Source organism: Schistocerca gregaria, chromosome 1 (genome assembly GCF_023897955.1).
Source record: "Schistocerca gregaria isolate iqSchGreg1 chromosome 1, iqSchGreg1.2, whole genome shotgun sequence".
Lineage (NCBI taxonomy): Eukaryota > Metazoa > Arthropoda > Insecta > Orthoptera > Acrididae > Schistocerca > Schistocerca gregaria.
In genome coordinates this window covers 340,996,828-341,021,672 of record NC_064920.1, presented here as the reverse complement: position 1 = coordinate 341,021,672, position 24,845 = coordinate 340,996,828, and the positions used below count along the sequence as shown (strand labels likewise).

General features: G+C 42.6%; 1 protein-coding gene across 2 annotated transcripts in view; it reads right to left on the bottom strand.

The window, feature by feature from the left end:
- The window catches only part of LOC126344411 (uncharacterized), a 244,382-nt gene extending 230,238 nt beyond the window's left edge, over nucleotides 1-14,144 (bottom strand). The window contains exon 1 of one of the 2 annotated variants that reach the window (XM_050002018.1): nucleotides 13,790-14,144. In XM_050002018.1, the coding sequence (XP_049857975.1) occupies nucleotides 13,790-13,894 (105 nt within the window). In that variant the 5' untranslated portion in view covers nucleotides 13,895-14,144. The remainder of the gene's footprint in view (nucleotides 1-13,789) is intronic. The other variant, XM_050002017.1, reaches the window with a different exon arrangement.
- Nucleotides 14,145-24,845: the final 10,701 nt, after the last annotated feature.

Below are 24,845 nucleotides of genomic sequence, written 5' to 3'. Positions count from 1 at the left end.
AGCCCTGGATTTAATGGTGGGATACCACGGATCATTGACTACCTCCTTGAGGAGCTTCGTTTCCATGACAGGAAGGCACGTGCTTAGAAATCCAATAGGATCGTGGTACCCTCCTGCCGAGTTATCGATTCGCTCCTCATAGGCATTGACAATCACCGAGTACTGAAACTGTGGTGTGGTATCACTGACCTGACGTCCTTCACTAAGAGGATGGGGGAGGGAACTGCCACTAGTTACAGGATCTTCACTAATACTATAACTAGAACTACACTCCTGGAAATTGAAATAAGAACACCGTGAATTCATTGTCCCAGGAAGGGGAAACTTTATTGACACATTCCTGGGGTCAGATACATCACATGATCACACTGACAGAACCACAGGCACATATACACAGGCAACAGAGCATGCACAATGTCGGCACTAGTACAGTGTATATCCACTTTTCGCAGCAATGCAGGCTCCTTTTCTCCCATGGAGACGATCGTAGAGATGCTGGATGTAGTCCTGTGGAACGGCTTGCCATGCCATTTCCACCTGGCGCCTCAGTTGGACCAGCGTTCGTGCTGGACGTGCAGACCGCGTGAGACGACGCTTCATCCAGTCCCAAACATGCTCAATGGGGGACAGATTCGGAGATCTTGCTGGCCAGGGTAGTTGGCTTACACCTTCTAGAGCACGTTGGGTGGCACGGGATACATGCGGACGTGCATTGTCCTGTTGGAACAGCAAGTTCCCTTGCCGGTCTAGGAATGGTAGAACGATGGGTTCGATGACGGTTTGGATGTACCGTGCACTATTCAGTGTCCCCTCGACAATCACCAGAGGTGTACGGCCAGTGTAGGAGATCGCTCCCCACACCATGATGCGGGGTGTTGGCCCTGTGAGCCTCGGTCGTATGCAGTCCTGATTGTGGCGCTCACCTGCACGGCGCCAAACACGCATACGACCATCATTGGCACCAAGGCAGAAGCGACTCTCATCGCTGAAGACGACACGTCTCCATTCGTCCCTCCATTCACGCCTGTCGCGACACCACTGGAGGCGGGCTGCACGATGTTGGGGCGTGAGCGGAAGACGGCCTAACGGTGTGCGGGACCGTAGCCTAGCTTCATGGAGACGGTTGCGAATGGTCCTCGCCGATACCCCAGGAGCAACAGTGTCCCTAATTTGCTGGGAAGTGGCGGTGCGGTCCCCTACGACACTGCGTAGGATCCTACGGTCTTGGCGTGCATACGTGCGCCACTGTGGTCCGGTCCCAGGTCGAAGGGCACGTGCACCTTCCGCCGACCACTGGCGACAACATCGATGTACTGTGGAGACCTCACGCCCCACGTGTTGAGCAATTCTGCGGTACGTCCACCCGGCCTCCCGCATGCCCACTATACGCCCTCGCTCAAAGTCCGTCAACTGCACATACGGTTCACGTCCACGCTGTCGCGGCATGCTACCAGTGTTAAAGACTGCGATGGAGCTCCGTATGCCACGGCAAACTGGCTGACACTGACGGCGGCGGTGCACAAATGCTGCGCAGCTAGCGCCATTCGACGGCCAACACCGCGGTATCTGGTGTGTCCGCTGTGCCGTGGGTGTGATCATTGCTTGTACAGCCCTCTCGCAGTGTCCGGAGCAAGTATGGTGGGTCTGACACACCGGTGTCAATGTGTTCTTTTTTCCATTTCCAGGAGTGTATTTGACGGAGTTGGTGAGGTAGATAGGCGTACATGCTGTACCGCATGTGACGGTGCAGGAGGAGAAGCTGATGAATCTTGCCGCTGTGAGACAGCAGCCTGTGGAGGCCAGAGCGATGATGTGGCCGAGGTAGGGGTAGCTGCAGCAGCGGTGGGGGCATTGGTTGTAGTGGCAGCTTCCCAGTGAGAGCAGTCTGGGACAGGCTCAGCACCGGGTGCGGTAGCCATGTGGTCGTTGCAGCACGAGCTTCTCGCACGGCGACTAGCGGCGCCCTTATAGGCAATGTGTGCCTTTCTGGAAGCTGCTTTGATGATGATGAGGATGGTTTAGGCATCGCAGGTATGCACACGACGCCGTGTTGAGAAGCGACCACTGTAGAAGAACAATTAGAGATAAAATAAATAATAGTTATGTATATTGTTTACCGCTGCTGGCGTGGTGAAATAATGAATTCTAACGATCACATAGTTATAATCAGAGTGAGTAATTACCGTTTTCGCTCTGGCCCAAGGCATAAACAATTCATCAGGTGACTCAACCGTACCCTAAAAATAATCATCATAATTGTCATAGAGGAGGGAGAGATATTGATCTTGTCGGTCCTCACATAGAACAAAGAAGATATATAAACCGATTTGTTAGAGAAAAAAAATTCCTATACTGCTACCACCACTACTGCTAGAGATAAGCAACCTTTTTTTAAAAAAAAAAAAACTTGCAGGTATGCTGGTTGGCTATCTCATTATTATTTACTGGAGGTTGTTCCTGCATTCAGCGATGAACAGCCTCCAGATGCCTGTCCAGTAAATCCAAATCATGTAGACCTGTTGCTGTAACAGGATGAGAGCTAATTTTATTTATTTTGAATGCTGCGTTACACTGAAAGATCACACACATGGATATTTTTCTCTATACTTACGTGAATGCTGTTCTCGATTATCCAAAGCTGGGGGCTGAAAACTGTTATCTACTGCAACAACAGTAAATGGAAGAGCGCCTAGCTCCGCCTCCAAGTGAATTTGAATTTGTTTGAGGTGATGTAGAAAAAAAGAAGTATGAAATAGAAGAAAATTTTGAATGGCGAATATAGAATAAGAAGAAGAAATTATAACGGAAATTATGCTCAAAAGGCAATTCCGAGTGTGCACGGAACACAGGTAGCTGGACTTCCAGAGCCTGTTGCGGTCCAGCCCGCTCCTCACTCGAGGTCAAAATGCGCGCGTTTTACTATAACAAGGAGACAGAATTAATAAGCCGAATTTAACATAAACACGAAAATTCACACTCAAAATAGAAATTATTTACTCACTTGGCAGTCCCGTATCCTGGACTTTAAGTCTCTTCCCACTAGACTCGGAGGTGTTGTTGTTGGCGTTAACTCTCTTCATCTTACGTGGATAAAAGAGATAGCAAACACAGAGAGACACACACACGACCGAACAAACGATGCGATGACAAAGGACGAGTGAGAAAGACTGTTGGAGATTGATTCCTTATATAGACGTGATGACAGAGTATCACATGATCTCAGCGTGAACCAATGGGTGTTGAACATTTTGGGGGAGGGGGGTTAGGGGGGGGGGCTCAGTAACATTCCTAATGACTGAAGGCTGAACTAGCCAGATGCTTCCAGTACCTTGAGGAGAACTGAGTTCATGACAGTTTATCGACTTACAGTGAAACAATTCATAGAATGAGTGAAAATACTATTTGGAATAAACACTGGATGATATTTAACTTAGCCTTTGAATCTGATGTCATTATTTGTATATTATGAACTCGTCTGAGGAGAATGCAATTAGATATATTCTTGATCAAGGAAGTGAGGTGTTTTTATTTCATCTGTCTCAAGGTATGCGAACTTAATGATTTTAGAACGTGAATGCTATATATGTGTAATTCTAGGTTTCTGGCATTAAGACTAGTGTTTGTTAGATTTAGTTTAGCTTCATAAACACTGAAGCAAATCGTTTAGAAAGTCTTGAGATGGTAAAATAGAGAATTGTTTTGGTATTTAGGAATGGTGTACAGCAGAAAAGATGAAATTCTGGTCTAATTTACCAAACAGATCATGTTAGGGCTAGGATTTTTCTATGCATACATCAAGAAAGCGAATGTCAAATGTTTGTGGGACACTAGAATTCTACTTGGTTCTTATTTTTATGTAGTGGTGTGACTTGAGAACTTTGTTAGATACGCGCTTTTCGCGACGATGTGTAAGCTACACACCACATGTGTTCTGTTAGATTCGCTAGTGGAGGAACAGTTTCTGTATAGCATGACCTGTTACATTAGTATGAGCGTGCAAGCTAGATGCTGTGAGGTCACTATGCGTGCGTGGGCTACACATGTTACATGTGTTCCGTTAGAATCGCGAGCAGTGCAGTGGATTCCTATTGCACAATCTGAGACGTCAGTACACAAGTCACACACTTATGTTGTGAGTGGTGGAACAGTTTTTCTATAGCATCTGTGAGGGTGAGTCGCTCTGCAAATAGATCTTCACTGGACTGCAGGTGGAGAGAGAAATGACATCAGCAAAGGTAAACACACGCACGGTCCAGAGGACGACTTGGCACTTATTTAGATAGGCATGTGACATCAGTATGCACGTCACACACGTCGCGAGCGGTGGAACAGTTTTTCTATAGCACGATCTGTGACATCAGTATGTGCAGGCAGGCTAGATGCTGTGATTGCACCATGCGCCTGCATGGGGGCTAGAGATGTCATGCATGTTCCATTAGATTTGTGAGAGAGAAAGTGGTCGAACAGATGAGAGAGGTGACAGGGCTATCTGGTGGTGGTACTTTGTACTAGGCCCGGACCTCGTGGCAAACATACTGTTTCTCTCCATTTTCCCTCGCCATCTTGGGTGAGATCGTGGAATGGAATGGATGACAGTACACAGTGGTGGTACTGTGTACTACGTCAGTTGGACTCTGGACCTTATGGCGAACACACTGAAAGGCGGTAGTACCTCAAATTGTTTAAATAAAGACTGTTGCATGATTTCGACAGTTGACAATTAGCAAGAATGTTTGCAGAGTCTTTTAGATGGATTACTATTTTGACAATTTACGAGTTGTTTGTCTCTCTGTACATAAATGAATTGCATTATTTACGAGTGATTTGCAGGCCTGTAGGCTGCGCAATGCGTTATTTTGACAGTTTATAATCACCAAGCGTTTCGGGACAGCGCCATACATGGGTTATTTAGGAGTAGTCTGGAGGTCTGTAGGCTGTGTGGCATGACCCCAAGAATGTCAGAGTGTGTGTTCTGTATCACTATAAATATACTACCCCTCAAAATTTATCCCTAAATAAATTGTTCCAAAATAAGTAAAGTACACTCCTTCCTCTCTCCAGCAGCCCAGCACAGGTTGGGTCCTTTTCCTGCCAGGTGGCAGTCAGATGACTTAGGTTAGTGGAGGTAGCCCAAGTGACCTATTTTCCTGCCATTTTCTTAGATTAGTAGAGGTGTGTTGCATTTCTCTGATGGAATTTAAACTTCCCGAGATTTTCTGGGGGAGGGGAGTTAGGTTAGTGGAGGCAGCCCAATTGACCTATCTTCCCACCAAAATCCGCCACCTTGGATGATGTCACAGCCTCCATATTGGATGATGACAAGCGCTGTTGCCAAGTCTACATGCCGCCATATTGGACGGCGTCATCACTGCCATCTTGGATACATCTGACAACAATGGAGAGTGGGGTGGTGACCACTTTGTTCCACTACTAACTCAAACAAGTTCTGGCTGTGAGCGAAGCCTGTTAGTGGCACCAAAGTTAGTGTCCAACCCTAGCATATGTGACAGGACCTGAAAATGAGGCTTGCAAAACAAATGCTGAAATACTTAAGTCCTTTTTCAAATGCTCCTTTACAAAGGAAAACCTAGGAGAAATGCCCCAATTTAATCCTCATACTACTAAGTATCAGTGTCAGAGGTGTTCAGACACAGCTGAAAACGTTAGCACTGAACAAAGCTCCATGGCCTGATGGAAACCTTGTCAGGGTTTATACTGAATTTCTGACTGAGTTAGTCCCTCTTCTAAACAACACACATAAAAAGAAAGTTTTGTATCATCTCGGTTCCGAGAGTTCCGTAACCTGTACAGAAAATTGGAACAGAGATCAACATAAACATCATTTCAGCCCTTTTTATTGCTCATGGAAACCACACGTTGCACGTTGTACCACCATACAGAGTGACCTTCAGCGGTGGTGGTCCAGATTGCTGCACACACCGGTAACTTTAATACCCAGGAGCACATCCTCTTGCACTGATGCATGCCTGTATTTGTCGTGGCATACTATCCACAAGTTCATCAAGGCACTATTGGTACAAATTTTCCCACTACTCCTCAACGGCGGTTCGGCATAGACCCCTCAGAGTGGGCCCGCGCAGCGTTGCCGCATGATCTGAGGCGTCTTGTCATGGTCCAGGCGGCTCCTCCCATCGGAAATTAGAGTCCTCCCTCAGACATGTGTGTGTGTGTTGTCCTTAGCGTAAGTTAGTTTAATTAGTGTGTAAGCCAGGGACAAATAACCTCTGCAGTTTGGGCCCCTAAGACCTTACCACAAATTTCCAATTTCCTAAGAGTGGTTGGTGGGTCATGTTGTCCATAGACAGCCCTTTTCAATCTATCCCAGGCACATTCGATAGGGTTCATGTCTGGAGAACATGCTGGCCACTCTAGTCGAGCAATGTCGTTATCCTGAAGGAAGACGAATGCCTGGCCAATATGCTTCTGATATGGTTGCACTATCTGTCAGAGGATGGTATTTACGTATAGTACACCCCTTACGGTGCCTTCTATGACCACTAGTGGCGTATGTCAGCCCCAAGTAATGCCACCGCAGAACAGCAGGCAGCATCCACCTTGCTGCACTCGCTGGACAGTGTGTTGTGGTGTGTGTACAGTACACACACCATCAGATTATTTGACTTGTCGCTCTAACGAATTAGGCAAGTGTCAGTAATATGTCTCTTGGTCTTATCGTGACGTTTTTATCTTCTGCCATGAGGTCAGATGATAGAAATTCCACTTACATGCTTAGAGTAGCAGATTGACGGTGACCAACTGTAAACCAAACTTGATTAATTTTCACACACATTTATTAAAATAATAACAAGCATAAAATTACTTAACTTGGTTCTGGATGCTATTTACAATTGACAATCTGAAGTTCCTTTGGTATTGGTACGTTAATCTTATTCTCACCTATATCTCTGATACTTGACAAAAGTGTCGATACATTTATCTTCACGGCTATGTACAGGAATATGGTAATCTTATTAGGCGCAGACTGAAACTTGACTATAGACTGGTACAGACAAATGTAGAACTCATACAGTCTGTTGCAGACCAATGCAGACTGACTAATTGGAGGTCTGTATACTCGTTATAATACCTCGCGCGTTCATGTATCACTGTGCGAGTGTGATGTACGAGGAGAAAAGGTTCTGCGTTAGCAGCAATCTCATTGGCTGTGTTACATATTAATATGCGGATCGGCAGAAGCAGAATTTGGTCCGTCTCTATGGCCGCGCCATCTCGTAGTGCCGAGACAGACTTGTGCTGCGGGTGCGCTGTTGTGTTTAGCGGGGTGGGCTCTAGTGGGAAAGTTGTGTACGCACTGACTACGTGGAACTATGTGCACAATATGTGTCAAAGGCGTTCAGCATTACCGGGTTGCCTCCAAACACGTCTCTGACGATTGTCTGGTTGAGGCCAGTCCTGAGCCTTCTATTCGCCATGTTGTTGCGCCCATGTGTACAGCGCTGCATGGTATCGTGATTGCAAAGATGATCTCGCCATATACGTCTGGAGTGAAGTTGCGCATCATGAGGCCTACTTTTCACAGTTTGAGTCGTAACACGATATCCTGTGACTGCACGAAAAGCATCATTCAGCATGGTGGCGTTGTCGTCAGGGTTCCTCCGAACGGTAATGCGTAGGTAGCGGTGATCCACTGCAGTAGTAGCTTTTGGGCGGCCCGAGCGAGGGATGTCATCGACAGTTTCCGTCTCTCTCTGTATCTCTTCCACGTCCGCACAACATTGCTTTGGTTCACTCCGAGACGCTTGGGCACTTCCCTTGTTGAGAGCTCTTCCTGGCACAAAGTAACAATGCGGACGCGATCGAGCGGGGTATTGATCGTCAAGGCATGGTTGAACTACAGGCAACAGGAGCCGTGTACCTCCTTCCTGATGTAATGACTGGAAGTGGTTGGCTGTTGGACCCCCTCCGTCTAATAGGCGCAGCTCATGGATTGGTTGGATTTAGTAACATCTCTGAACAGTCAAATGGATTGTGTCTCTGATACAATGTCCCCAGTCAACGTTTGTCTTTAGAAGTTCTGGGAACTGGGGTGCTGCAAAACTTTTATTGATGTGTGTAGTTCCATTAGAATAAAGAAGTCGGTGTCGTAATTCGGCGATTATAAAAAATAAAAAGTACTTTTCAAGTGTCAGGAAATTTGCCTTACTGTCCTCTAGAACTTGGCGAAAGTCGCATCTAGATATATTCATTCATTCTGGATATATGCGGGTTGGCCTGTTTTAGCTGCCTCACTCCATACACTGAAGGGAGATAGTTTTACCTGTGATGGCAATGCTCGTTGAGTCTGCCGCATTCGATAAGTCTCATATGCCCCTAGGGCGAGTCAAATGGCGAATTAGAGTGGGAAATCGGTCAAGTTTTCATGAGTGTATTTTTACGTTCCTCATAATTGTTTTTCATTCGCCTTCAGCTTGAAAGAACGTAGAGCTGTTACCACAGCATCAGCGTCTTAATAGTTCAGAATTTTAAACCAGTTTAAACAACTGCAATTTTTTATTAAACAGTGAAAGGAGACCTTCAATAGCATCATACAATAATATTAAGTACTAACACGGACCGTCAAGAGACCGCTTAAGAAACATTTGGCTCGTGTTTGTAGGAATCTTTTTCGAAATTGAATTGCTTCGTATCAATCTGATAGGGTACGTTGTTCTCCAACTCTGCGTGAGTGGTGAATCAGTTGATGATATGGGTAGTAAAAACTGGAAATTCACTGAAGAATGTAATACTAGAGCTTGTAAAATGTACAGAAAGAATTGGAAATAAAGTTTTTTAGACTTCATTATTAATTTAGTTAATCGAATGTTAGAACGTTAACATCGGATTAAAGTAGATAATTTTACAAAAATACTTTGGTTGTAATGTTAGATACACAGAAAAAATTAAATAAGTGGCTGAATTTATAAACCGGTGCTTGATTTCAGCTGTAAATTAGGAAAACAGTGACAGTCCGGTGCATTCAGCAGAGCAGGAAATTAAAGGGACTCGGTCTGATTCCACATATCAGGTGACTTTAACGTTGATTTCAAAGCTCAGCACGACATTTATAGCGTCGTGTGCATTGTATATGCACCTATGATTGAAGACAGAAGCAGTGATATGATTAGTAACAACATAACCAAGTAGGCCACTATAAGGCCAAATGTTAGCTACATTTTGAACAGTCAGTGAAACAGTCAGATTAGACTAAGAGAAGTTTCTGCGTACGAAAATAATCGAACTCACATAACAACTGCTATGTTCACTGAAAGACCTACAAAAATACACTTTTCAGTATGAAAACGATTCGAGTATCGCACGAAAAGCTCTACAGGTGGCGTGGTAACACTGATCCGCAGTAGGAACTGAAAAAAGGAGGGAAAACATATTTATCGTAAAAACATCGAGGTTAGTATAAAAAAATAAACTTCAAGCACGAAGTTTAAGTCGAAACTGCTTCACAGAGTTACACATATATGCGTGAATCAGCTGTAAATCAAAGCAGTTACCGGTATCGTAAAAACAACTATCACTTTTTAGGAAAGAAAACGAACCGAATATCATTGAGAAACTCCGCTACGGGCATAGAGACAGTAATACACATCTCTAGAAAAAATGTAACAACCAACAGAGCTTTAGACAAACACAGTACAAAACGCTCACCACGATGTGGCAATACAGCGGCTATTACCATTACGTCACTGGTAAAAGCTACAGCGGTATCGAAATCTCAAGCTATTCTTGACTCAATGTGTGAACACTAGTAACATTAGTTGACAAGTTTTTTTCTTAAAGACAGTAATACACATCTCTAGGGAAAATGTAACAACCAACAGAGCTTTAGACAAACACAGTACAAAATGCGCACCACAATGTGGCCATACAGCGGCTATTACCATTACGTCACTGGTAAAAGCTACAGCGGTATCGAAATCTCAAGCTATTCTTGACTCAATGTGTGAACACTAATAACAGTAGCTGACAAGTAATTTTTTTTTTTCTTAAAGGTGAAGTGTTTTCTGGTGTACTTCTGTGTGCTGATCAGGGCCGGTTTGACACCCAAGCTACCCAAGCGGTGGCTTGGAGCGCCAAGCTGTCACAGGCGTCAAATGCATCCTTTATGGAAAAGTTTTACACAAGGTTCTTCCTAAATTAGTAGCGAAATCACTCATTTCCACGCTAACTAGATTTAGATTTAATTTTAAAGCCGTACAATTAATTCATTAAGTAGGGAGATAAATAGTGGAGACGTGGAGGAAGCCAGATGGTAAGTCGCTTGTGCAGGTAAAGTACTTAGAATACTCAGTCACGTATAGCTTTGGCACAAATTTATGTAATTTCCAAGAATGACTGCCTATCGATGTCACTGGGTCCAAACGATACATACCGAACGTGCGATCGTAAATCGATCCTTTCACTCTGGTGGAAGACGTTATGAGTACCAGTATGTTTATGGTGGTCACTACAGCAATGACAAAAGAAGAGCGTTACAAAAATACTTGTAATTACGAACGGGACGACTTACCTGACTCGTCGTCGGTATTGTCGACATGTTAATGTCCTTTACGGTGGTCTGGATCGATAATTTCGAAGAATCGAACCATGTATTCTTCTTGAAACTCGTTCATTTTCGGCAATGAAATTGTAACGGAATTTCAGCATCAAAACTGTTCTTACTAAGTTTTACACACTTTGCACCACCACAGTATAACAGTTCCTTCTTTCCTCGTGCAGTAGTACTCCATATTTGCAAAAAAAGTCAAACATTTTTCTACGCTGGTTAAACAAGGAATTAGATTTTTGCAAGTGAGAGAATCCCCCGAAGAAACATCAAGAACACCAGACATTCCACTCACTAATGACATAAATTGTCTGAGTTTCCCTAGCAACTCACGAATAATTCGCGAAGGTATGTAATTTAAAGCAATTACGGGAACAACGGGAAACAGATAAAAATGACCATCACAAATAACTGATCACAACTCCTGCCACCGGAGTCGCAAGATCGATTTACGATCGCACGTTCGATATGTATCATTTAGACCCAGTGACTTCGATTGGCAATCATTCTTAGCAATTATCCAAATTGAGAATTTCTGCGGGATATGTACCCAAAATGTAACCATTTAGCATTTATAACAACACCAGTGTTGTTTTGTGTAGGTTTGCAGTGTGACCTGCTACAAAAATATGTTTGATTTTATAGTCTATAATTCACCTGCCTGTGTATTTCGGTGATAAGTTAACGTTGAGGCCTACATGTGTGCTTTAAATATCGTTTTACATACATTCCTTAGCAACGGGTCATAAATCGACTGAGCAGGTCTGATGAATTTCGCGGCTTCTTCCTATACCACTTCCTATACATCTGTCGCAAATTTACAGTGAGACAGCAGCAGCAGACAGCTCAGACTTTGTCAAAGAAATATAATTTGCGTATTTTGCCTTAAAGATTGGAAATTAGGAAAAGTAATGGGCCCCACATTGAGTGTGGTCGAGTTGTGTGGATGGACCCATTCTGCCGCTTCACATGGAACAGTCGTGCAAAAGACTAGCTCTAGTCTAAAAAAGTAAGGTCAATTAGAACTTACAATGTGGGGTAAACAGCAGCCTGTTATTCACTTAAATTGTCTCATAGAAAAACTTCCGTCTCTGCTTCTCATCAAACTTGGCATCACGGAACAGTTTACTGAAATGATACCAAAATATTACGATGGACAATGTGGCAACTAATTTACCGCAGCTGTCAGAAGCTGAGATAAAAGAAAGTTTTCGTCAGCGCTGATGTTCGGAAACTAATGAAAGACGTAACATTATACACAAAATGAGTGAAAAATGTTCAAATGTGCGTGAATTCCTAAGGGACCAAACTGCTGAGGTCATCGGTCCCTAGAGTTATACACTACTTAAACTAACTTATGCTAAGAACAACACACCTACCCACGCCCGTAGGACTCGAACCTCCGGCGGAAGGGGCGGCGCAGTCCGTGACAAGACACCTCAAACCGCGCGGCCAATCCGGGCGTCAATATGAGTGAAAGTTAAAGTTCGTCTTGAATGCCATTTAAGCAATTTGTCAAAAAAATTTCTGGTAGCTAAAACGAGATTCATTATGAGAATATAATAAGGCACGTGTTGGATAACTTCTAGGTATTGGATACCTCATGAGCTCGAAGCTGGACTCCTGTGTCAGCTATCTATAGAAAATCTAGGTTCTATGAATGAGGAAAAGGGGGAAACGCTCGATAGCGATATTAAAGAAATGGGACAGGGATACCAGCATTGAAGGGAGGCCAGCATGATAGCTGGCTATTGCTGGATACTGCAAAAGGATGCACAAAAGAGACATCATTGATTTTAGGGGAGAAAAGTGACATTAACATTTGTGCCTTTCTGTTATTTCTGAAAAACATTATGCTTCATTATAAAGTTACTACTGACTTATTTCATAATATTTTAAGAAAGGTCTTTTGAATGCATGTGTTTTGTTTGGATTTTCTGGATCTTTATTATCGCTTTATGAAAAAATCCTATGTGACAGAAGAAAATCCGTGGTATTTCTTAAGATAGCATAACAAAAAAATTAGAATCAACTGAAATGATAACGAAAGCATTGCAAAATATGAATTTGTAGAGCTGTGTGATTGTTGTGTTCTCTACGCATCTCTCTCGTTGACCAATGATTCACCTTCAGCGTGTTTGAATTTTCATCATGTGCTATTCCCAGGTCCCTTACATTTTAACATCAACACAGAAACAGATCGCATGTGACGCTGTTTCTTTCTGAAGTATCAGCTGTTGTTAAGCATTAGAAGACTTACAAGGAAGTAGTCTGTGAAAACATGTGAAACTTTCATAATATTCTGAAACTGTGTAACAACGCAAATTGAAGTAAGTGGGTTGTTGTTGTTGTGGTCTTCAGTCCTGAGACTGGTTTGATGCAGCTCTCCATGCTACTCTATCCTGTGCAAGTTTCTTCATCTCCCAGTACCTACTGCAGCCTACATCCTTCTGAATCTGCTTAGTGTGTTCATCTCTTGGTCTCCCTCTACGATTTTTACCCTCCACGCTGCCCTCCAATACTAAATTGGTGATCCCTCGATATCTCAGAACATGTCCTACCAACCGATCCCTTCTTCCAGTCAAGTTGTGCCACAAGCTCCTCTTCTCCCCAATTCCATTCAATACCTCCTCATTAGTTATGTGATCTACCCATATAATCTTCAGCATTCTTCTGTCTTCTTGTCTAAACTATTTATCGTCCACGTTTCACATCCATACATGGCTACACTCCATACAAATACCTTCAGAAACGACTTCCTGACACTTAAATCAATATTCGATGTTAACAAATTTCTCTTCTTCAGAAACGCTTTCCTTGCCATTGCTAGTCTACATTTTATATCCTCTCTACTTCGACCATCATCAGTTACTTTGCTCCCCAAACAGCAAAGCTCCTTTACTACTTTAAGTGTCTCATTTCCTAATCTAATTCCCTCAGCATCAACCGACTTAATTCTACTACATACCATTATCCTCGTTTTGCTTTTGTTGATGTTTATCTTATATTAAGTGGGTACCCAGTACATAAATCTTCCATATTGTGCAAATGAGTGGAGTCATATTATATTATTTTCTAGGTAACCATCTACAAATATACTTCGTGAATTACAATTGTCTTGAAACAAGAATATTAAATTCAGGAAGACACAAACGTCACAGTTACTGAACCTCCTGTTTTCCAAACGGTAATAATATCTACAGGTCATACCTGGGTCAGCTCCTTTTCTTCCTCAGTCTTAAGATTCTTCCAGTTCCGCTCAGACACAGAGAGGTAAAACATAAAATCCTCGTCCAACCTGTCCTCGGGATCCATGAAGTCTTTCTGTTAGCGTCAAGTGAAACCCTCGACGTTTCTACACGTACAGGTACAGCGTTGAACTTTTGCTGTTTAGTCACTTGATTCTCTTCAAAAATTACCATAGTCGAAGTTCACTCGGAAAAACTTTGGTTTTAATATGAAATACTTTTATCCTGAAACACTAATACATAATAGCAAAGGTAGATATACAAAAAGTGTACAAATATGTATGTATTTACATTGTTGACACGGGAAGAGTGAGGTCAGAGATACTACTAACCTTACTTCGCTGCCATTATCGATGGATTAATTCCAATGATGCGCACCAACAAAGATGAAATGAAATACGTACGCCACAACATAAAATTAATCAGCTTTAAGTTCACTCGGGTACAGCGATTATTTACTCACACCGTCGGAGTTAAAACTTGGGGTTAAAATTGTTGCGTAGTAAAATTTCTCGTGGTTGTTGCGGTGTATTTGTTGAGGTAATTAATAGAGCTTTTCTTCAATTTCGTTGAATTACACTAGCAGAAATTTAAATTACACTCTAATCTTCCTACCTAATGTTACCCTCAGAAAATGTGCCCAGTTCAGAAATAAATAACCAGAAAGTATACGCTACTGGTTTCAGCTATGCTTGCTGCTTACGAACATCATAGTTTACACGAGAAACAAAGGCGAGCACAGATAACATTTAATTAAAGGTCATTACACCCTTTGCAATGTAAGCGTGGCCTACGATAAATATGAGACTGAGGGCATGTCTGTCTGACGTCAGCAATGTACTGTTACTGCCGCCCGATACAAACACCTAAAGTCTGAGGCCCGTATTACTATTTCTGTCAAGGATTTTGTCGAATTTATTTCATCAGACTACTTCACTGGAGCTATTTCTCTATAGTTGTTTCTGAATGGAAGCCGAACAGCTAATCGTATGTACAATAGTGCATGTTGCTGGCGAGCGCATTGCTTGAAAAGAAAGAGAAATGGAAACGACTGTGGGTCAAACAGCTGCTTAGCGAGAAGAAAAGCTCGGTGTTCATCAGAATTTGCTTTGTGAGCTACAGTGTGAGGACATAAGGAACAGCGAAAATTATTTGAGAAAGGGCAAACAAGCATTTCATTTTGCCCTCACAAGAGTGGCCCCTCATATTTGCATATACGATACTGACTTAAGAAATGCCATTTCCTAATTTTGTTCATTATAATCAATATTTCTGGATTGCCTAAAGGTGTGTCATTAACGATTTAAGTAACAAAATGTTTTGACTCTTAATCGTAGGGTTTTGGAGAATTTAATCTCATTATCATGGGGAAATATCTGCGTAGGTATTTTATGTGGTGTTTTTATCTGTGTTGTTCTAGTCTCTTGTCTTGCAGTAGTACTTTTACGATTTACTGCTATCGGACAGACTTCTTTTGCCCGATTTTTCGAGTTATCATATAGCATACCTCTGTAAATATTTGTACCTGACCATCGAATAAATTCTCGCAAAGAATCGACAGTCCGTGAAAAAATACGTAACAGGTACACTGTTTCATTATTTAAGTCATGAATGATATTTGTGCTAAAGATCCTCTCGAGGTTAAAAAATGGTTAAAATGGCTCTGAGCACTATGGGACTTAACATCTGTGGTCATCAGTCCCCTAGAACTTAGAACTACTTAAACCTAACTAACCTAAAGACATCACACACATCCATGCCCGAGGCAGGATTCGAACCTGCGACCGTAGCGGTCCCGCGGTTCCGGACTGAGCGCCTAGAACCGCTAGACCATTGCGGCCGGCCTCTCGAGGTTAGGTTAAGACTTTTAGTGACAGGCGAAAACTGTGTTAGCCTGTAATATACTACTCGAATCCCTAAAACCGCTATTTTACGTATTATTCCAGAAACCTTTGAACTAAGATATAAATAATGTAAGTAGGTTATTTAGAGTAAAAATAAACACATTTATTTCATTTACGTACACTGAAACCTTCCCGTCTAATATTGGATGAACGTTTGCTTGCTGACTGAACGCTGCGTCTCTTAAACTCTTTTAACTGCTGCTCTGTCAAGACTACCTGCTGATTATTACGACGAAACATAAAATGTGTTGTCGCCGTGACCCTCAGTCGTTACCTGAAATTATTAAGACTGATTCTTACCTTTAATTATTTATACTGGATCGCCATCTGACTGCTACAGCAAACTGTGGAATGAATATACTTACTTCTCTTTAACATAATTATAAGCTGCTGGTGGAGTTTCATAATACTTTGTGACTGGAATTCTTTAAGTTGAAGTTAATTTAGATTTGATAAAAGCTGAAGCTCAGTTTAGACTTTTCTTTTAAGATAACAATAAATTCCGTAAAGCATTTACGTGAATGATTTTGGGATAGAAAATTCTTAATGCATTTAATGTGGTAGAAGTTAACTATATTCTGAGAACGATCTTGACAAACAATTACAAGGGGTTTAGTTCTTTACAAAAATTCTTAAAAAGTAGCGTTGCGCTACATACCTAATTTTCCATCAAAATTACATAACTATATTCTGAGAACGATCTTGACAAACAATTACAAGGGGCATAGTTCTTTACAAAAATTCTTAAAAACTAGCATTGCGCTACATATAGCGAGTGGCTGGCGAGCACACCGCTTCTTTCAAAGTGTTAATTCATACCTCGCTTACAGCAACCTCCTCTCATGTCTCGCTAGATACGACTGCCTCGTCTCACATCTTACTCGCAACTGCCCGCTTCCAACGCTCAATGCTACAAAAGTGCGGTCTCGCCGCCAACAATGGTTTTTGGTGCAGACAATCCCTGCTACCATTACAGATGTATTACTGCGCGCTGTTTCCCGCTCTTTCTCAAAATGTATCTATGCGCGGTTTCCCGCTCTTTCTCAATAATACACAATGCAATTTAATTAACAAAACAATTTAAATAAGAAACAGTTCAGATAATTACATGCTAAAACAGTTTAAATACGCCTATTACATAATTACAACACTTTGAACACACTTGGCTTTCCAGATCTCCATCTCCTTCCACATCCTTTCTTTTTATATGTAAGAGTAACACATTACCTATAGTGCAACACTTTGGAAGATTTCATTCGCTTATTACGGTTTTTGTAGTCAGCGTGCTTTTTGTTATGAAGAATTTAGTTTTCTTCATACTTTTCAATAATCACTATGATAGTGGTGACACATCAAGTATACCTCATCACTTTCTTGCTTAAATGCACTATGGCAAGCGATGAGACATGTAAACAACAGTCTCGCTCCAGCTTTTATGAAGATCTTTGCTAAAAGCTTCCCTGATACACTGTCAAAGATTTGACCAAGGGGTTTTGATAAGTATTTATTGTTGATCACGAACACTATGCTGCTGACGCCACAAAGACGGACGCTCAGGCCTATATTTGTCGTTGCCCAGGCAACGCAAGCTAATGACGTCACACAGGATGACATAGGTCAAAGGGGACAGGTGGAAACGGACATTGCTGTTGATACGCATCTTTCATGAAGACAAAAAAAAATCAACTTTTTTGTTAGTAGTTGGCCATTATATGACAGCACTTGATGTAAAGTAGAACTGATGAGAGAACGTTTTATGAGAGAGCGTTTTATGTCTTCCAACATGTTATGTTATAGTTTCCAAAGACACTAAACGGAATTTTTAAGGATGTATAGCTGGAGACCAAGAAAATTATGTTATGCCAGTGAACCGTGCCATATTTGTTTGCAGAGATAATGTTTGCTGAATTTTCAGTATTTAAATCCCAAGTTCCAAGCCAGCGTAGGATATTTGGTGGAGGGTACTTAGTGTACTAGGTCTATAGTTTCATTTCTTATAACATTTACAGATGGTACTCAAGACGAAACATCGTTAGCACACTTCTGTATCAGCCGGAATTGATCTACTTTTAACAATGTGGTCGTCACGCCGTGTTCCTATGTTAGAGGAATTTGGTAAGATTCTCCATAATAAGTTTCCTGTTGGGTTCTGTCTCGGGTTCTTCGGCCGACGTTTGCTTGATAATTTTTCTGACTTTTCGCCAGCACGAGTGGCTGGCATTGTCAGAGTTTCACCCTCCATTGCTGGTGGTTGACAGGAGTGGAGCTCGCGGCCGCAGATTGTATGTACAAGGCACGCCCACGTGCAAGGGCTCTCCCGTAGCCATTACCGCTGCGGCTCTCCCCATCCTGCCGGCAGTGTCTATCTGCAGCACGGGAATCCAGCATCCTTTCGTCTTGAGGCCTTCTTCTTTCTTGCTGAAGCTGTTATGTTTATTTATAGAGCCTCTCTGAACAAACTAGCGTTATAACGCTTCTCTACAGCGACAACTTCCATGTTGGCGATTTTAGCTACGTGGTCGCTCTCCCTCAGTGCATACTCCGCCACAGCTGATTTCTCTACCTACCACAACCTGCAGTGATGCTTATTTTCAGCCATCGTGGTGTTGATTGATCGCACAGTAGTTCCAACGTAGGCTTGTCCACATGTACATGGTACACGGTATATTCTCATTTGCCGATCTGGGACACTCTGTCATCTTCTTTGCCTGTTTATAAATAGTCTTTGCACTGTGTTTGCGCAATATAGAGCCAGTTGTGTCCGTTACTCTGGGAATTATGTTAGAAAGGCTGTATCCGATATTTCTTTTTCCGATATGTCACTTTGCCGAATGTTTGATTCTGTGATACTTCTTATGTAATTGGAGGAATAGCCAGTGCTCCTCAGTACACTTCCCATGCGTTGCATCTCACGTCTGAGAAGCTGCGGCTCACGACCACTGTATTGTTCTGCAACAAGGGCCATAGTTCTCAAGTTCATCTCCACCCCCCCCCCCCCCCCCCCCAACTCTCTTATTCTGGTACAAAGGGCATTGTTCTCAAGGTCATTTTTTCCCCTCCATTGCTATGAAACAAAGGAAGCTATCCCCCTCCATGAGGGGTTCTCTAGATCTGGGACAAGAACAACGCCTCCTATCCTCCTTCCCCCACCCCACCCACAAACTCCTTGAGGTTTTTCAATTCTGACTTTAGCAGGTTGCCCTATGTATAAAATGGCATTAAACACAAAAAATGTGGGAAATTAAAAAAAACTGACCTTTGCAAAAGTCCAAAAAATGAATTTGGTGCATTTTCCTGCTAACACTCAGCAGAGTCTGCATGGTTGCCAGATCCCTTGTGCTATGTATAAATGTGTGTAAATTCCTAAGGGACCAAACCGTTGGGGTTATCAGTCCCTAGACTTACACACTATTCAAACTAACTTATGCTTAGAACACCCATGCCTGAGGGAGGACTTGAACCTCCGGCTGGAGGGGCCGCGCAGTCTGTGACATGGTGGCCACTCCAGACAGCTGTTATGTACAGAATCCAGTCCTAAGTTTAAAATAGGGGAACATTCAGAATGTATTTTTGAGACTGATATTTACTTTCTGAACTTCACATAAAAAAAGGTACAGAAACGAGTTGACAGGGGTCTGCTTGTTAACCATTATTGGTGGTGATGCATACTGCAGCCCAGAAAATTACACAGATTTGCAAAAGATACAGAAACAGGGATCTGTTAGCATAGACTAAGACAATCGTAACAGATTGCTGATTGTCCTTTACATTTTATATAAAGTGAACGGAAAAGCCTTACTACAGCTTGTGTGAATGTGCTTATTGCTGCCATTAGTCTCAGCTCTTATTTTCAGGATGTACTGCATGAAAACAAGCTCTCTTTCTTCCTCTGGTGTGCATACTGTTTTGAGACGTTTTGTAATCACAAATACCTCGTTTCCATGAGTACCCTATTTTATGAGTGTACAAGGCAGTAAATAAGACCAAGGACTCATATTCGGCAATACTGGAATTCAAACCTTTCTTCGGCTAGTCTCAAGGTCCCCACTATATTTTGTATATTACTTGATACATTCACAAAACTATGCTTCTCTAAACAGCTGTCAATGGCATCAGCGCTTAAAGAAATTGGCATTTTTGATATGAATATGGTGATCAGCTTCGAGATACGTTAGTCTATAAGAACTAATTTTTATAGACGACAGTAACAACTTTATATATCCAAAAGAATGGATGACTGTCCACTCAGTTTATGAATAAAAACTCTCTACTGCAGATTCCAATAGAAAGATCTCAGCGATGCAATGTTTACTGAGACTATCTGAATTATCCTGACATGTTCTGTGTATGATATGAGTGCACCATCTTTAAATATGAACTGTCTATGTTCATCATCATAGAAACCCTGAGCGCCTGCACTGATGTTCACACCTTGAGATGCCACTGTGAAATGCTTCCGGTATGGTTCAGCACCTGTTCATTTGTACAGTGTGTTGCGCAACATAGATGAGCACGTAGTAGTTAAACACACATTTATGTAGAACTAGAGCATACACTGCAGTGTGTTCTGGGGAATCTACCCAAGATTCAAATTCAGTTCGTATCTCTGTAGGTTCAGATATAATTATCACATTCTGTTTTGAGCAGTCCGTTACGATTATTGGCGCCAGCTCCTTTAATTTACATGAGCTGAGTAGGCATTCTCTCTCTTCATGGTATGAAGCACAGGACCCTGTGTACATGTAATATGCTAGATTGTACGCATTTTCGCTCTGCTGCATGCGTGAATTATCGTATGGGTAGAATTCGGAGTTCAGGTGGACTCTGCCGCTAGTAACATGCATTTACCCAATTTGCTGGAATCATTTGTTATATTTCATCTTCTATTGGTGTCAAACACAAGTATGTTGAACCTGTGTGTATCCAATTGAGCAGAGGTTATAATAACAGACCTTTGGCTGCTGGCAGTCGGTAGCACTGTGTACTCGAAAACCTCCCATGAACAGGAAGATAATGGTGGAAATAACTGGTATTCAGGACTTTTAAAAGCTTTAAATGGCTCTCATCCAATGTAGTAATGTGTGGCATTTTCCATATTATTTTGTTGATGGCGATCTCGTTCTCCTCTTGCGCGCCTTGAATGCATTAGTTGTTAAACTTCATTGACACATTCCTGGGGTCAGATACATCACATGATCACACTGACAGAACCACAGGCACATAGACACAGGCAACAGAGCATGCACAATGTCGGCACTAGTACAGTGTATATCCACCTTTCGCAGCAATGCAGGCTGCCATTCTCCCATGGAGACGATCGTAGAGATGCTGGATGTAGTCCTGTGGAACGGTTTGCCATGCCATTTCCACCTGGCGCCTCAGTTGGACCAGCGTTCGTGCTGGACGTGCAGACCGCGTGAGACGACGCTTCATCCAGTCCCAAACATGCTCAATGGGGGACAGATCCGGAGATCTTGCTGGCCAGGGTAGTTGACTTACACCTTCTAGAGCACGTTGGGTGGCACGGGATACATGCGGGCGTGCATTGTCCTGTTGGAATAGCAAGTTCCCTTGCCGGCCTAGGAATGGTAGAACGATGGGTTCGATGACGGTTTGGATGTACCGTGCACTATTCAGTGTCCCCTCGACGATCACCAGAGGTGTACGGCCAGTGTAAGAGATCGCTCCCCACACCATGATGCCGGGTGTTGGCCCTGTGTGCCTCGGTCGTATGCAGTCCTGATTGTGGCGCTCACCTGCACGGCGCCAAACACGCATACGACCATCATTGGCACCAAGTCAGAAGCGACTCTCATCGATGAAGACGACACGTCTCCATTCGTCCCTCCATTCACGCCTGTCGCGACACCACTGGAGGCGGGCTGCACGATGTTGGGGCGTGAGCGGAAGACGGCCTAACGGTGTGTGGGACCGTAGCCCAGCTTCATGGAGACGGTTGCGAATGGTCCTCGCCGATACCCCAGGAGCAACAGTGTCCCTAATTTGCTGGGAAGTGGCGGTGCGGTCCCCTACGGCACTGCGTAGGATCCTACGGTCTTGGCGTGCATCCGTGCGTCGCTGCGGTCCGGTCCCAGGTCGACGGGCACGTGCACCTTCCGCCGACCACTGGCGACAACATCGATGTACTGTGGAGACCTCACGCCCCACGTGTTGAGCAATTCGGCGGTACGTCCACCCGGCCTCCCGCATGCCCACTATACGCCCTCGCTCAAAGTCCGTCAACTGCACATACGGTTCACGTCCACGCTGTCGCGGCATGCTACCAGTGTTAAAGACTGCGATGGAGATCCGTATGCCACGGCAAACTGGCTGACACTGACGGCGGCGGTGCACAAATGCTGCGCAGCTAGCGCCATTCGACGGCCAACACCGCGGTCCCTGATGTATCCGCTGTGCCGTGCGTGTGATCATTGCTTGTACAGCCCTCTCGCAGTGTCCGGAGCAAGTATGGTGGGTCTGACACACCGGTGTCAATGTGTTCTTTTTTCCATTTCCAGGAGTGTATAAAGTTGAATTATTTGAGGTTAAAAGTATGTTCTAATGGAGGAGCTGCCTGGAATATTACAATAGCTACGTGTAGACGACTGTTACCTTTTGGATTTGGACATACATCAAGGCTTAGAGCAGGAATTTTTAACAAAATGGAGATGTGCTACTACTTAATATCAACCCAGGATATCTGCATGAAAGGAGACCACCAGGGAAACAGCAATGTGATTGTGGACAACGATAAGACAGTTGGAATAGGCCGTCTAACGTGGTTAACATCCAACTCTAGAGTAAAGATAAATAACAAATTTATATGTCAGATCACAAGTCCAGGAATAAACAAAGATGTTGATAACCACATTATAGATTTTATAAAGTGTCCAGGAATGCGACTGCGAGAAAGTTTTAGGTCTTCCTTGGCTAAACAGCATGGCATTACCGGGTTGGAGGCAACAATATACAACTACAGAATGGATCGTTTATTTGACCCTGTGCACGAGTGTTTACGTGTATTAGACACCAATAAACAGTATTTACAATGTGCCCCACTTTACTCTGCGCCATTCTTTGGCGTCAAATAACGGATAACGCACTGGATACCGTAACTGTTATGTTGTGTTGAATAACATTCTGCAGTTTGTGTACTGGGGTAATACGAATAGCCGTAAAAATGAAAGGTGTACAAGTCTTCCAGACACTCCACACAGAGAAAAGATTATCAGCTATGTTCTGTCTGCATACAATTTTAATTATCTACTTGGATATTGTTAACTGTGACGCGAATAAAGATGATATAAGTATTATACAGAGGTGTTAGGTTAAAGCAGGAGAAACTTATTTTTCTCATTCTAGAACACTGTTTTACACAATACCGCTCGATATAGATATTGCGGACTTGGGATTGGTTGACACGAGCAACTTTGTTCGACAAGTCTTAAGAAAAATAGGAAATGTATCACACAGACTTAAACCATTTCCCGCTAAGGAATTTGCACCTTTAAGTACAGTTAATGTGTTACGTACACGAGAAAGAAAACTGGAAATTGAAGACTTAGAAGTAAGGAAAAGAAAACTGAGTATTCACAGAAGACAACTGCTATAAATGAAGAATATAAGCCGCAAATTGAAAAGAAAGAGGTTATTGCGGGAGTGCAGGCCAGGTTTACATATGGTTTTAAACACATTGAATGGAGAAATCTAGCTACGACTGTGAAATACAAGATAAGAGCGTTCACTGTAAAGAGCAGTGGTAAGTGACCATATGTTGGAGTACTGGCCGAAAACGACGGACTGAAACATGTTTTACTATGTTAAAGGACACACGAAATATCTGTTTATCAAACTCCTTTGCTCCTTGGAGCTGCTTAAAAATAATGGGTAAATTGTATCGAAATGTGGTGGGCTCTATGTCATCCACCTGGCAACAGAAAACCGTTTGCACAGCTTAAAACCAACGGAATAATAACTTTTAATGGCAATTTGTTTGCAAAAGTTGTGAACCTAAAGTTCTGTACCGAATTTCAACAAGAATATGCAGCAGAACACTTGCAGCTTAGAACCAGGAGGATCTGAAGTTTTATAACAACAGTGTCACGCAGGAAATAAGGGGAAAAATTAAAATCCCCAAATGCTGTCGTCTAGAAGAATTGCCAGAAGGAACAGAACTAACTATTATAGCCATAAAAGAGGTAGTTTCAGGTAAAAAATTAGATATATACTGGAGTTCGAAACTATACCTTCCCTGTATTTGTCAAATTACTGGTTGGAGAAATAGACGATTCAGATTTGGATTTAACTTGTAAGTTAAATGTTAAATTTGACATCATTAAAACTGCACCTAACAAAAATAAGGAAAGAGTTGTTTTCTGTTTCTCATCTGATTGACGGCGCTGAAGAAATTATAGGAGAGAAAAAGCTAACAATGAAGAAGAAATGGTTGAATGAGACATGCGAACACCAGGAATAGAGCTAGGGTGGTGCACATACTGGACAGAAAGTGTGCGGTACAACAGGAAGCACTCAACACCGTAGAGAAATAAGTAGGCTTCTGAGAACAGAAAAAAGAAAGTTCATGAAGAATATGATTGATGAAATCGAAAAGCGAAATACAATATCTGACAACAGGGAAATGCTTCAGATGCTGAAACATGTGAGGAATGGTTACAGAAACGAAGCTTTAGTTGTTAATGATAATGATGGAAATATGCTAACAGACAAGAAAAAATTCCGAATAGGAAGAGGGAATATTTTGAAGGGCTATTAAAAGCTGAAGATCCTCAGAGTGTCTTTCCACATGAGAATAATACAGAGGGTGAAGGAGAAGCCGGAAACATTCAAGTGACTCAAGATGTAGAAAGAGCATTGCGGAAACTAAAGAATAATATGGCACCAGGAGAGGATAAACACACAGGAGGAGAAACACTTCGGGAAGAGTTATACAATCTCATAAAAGAAATATTGCAAGAAGAGGAAATCCCAGAAGAGTGGAAATTAGCCTTTATTATCCTACTGCATAAAAAGAACAGTAACAGGAATTGTAACTACTACAGAGGCAGTTCTTTCCTAAGTGTACCTTAGTAAGGTTAATAATACTTGAAAAACTTA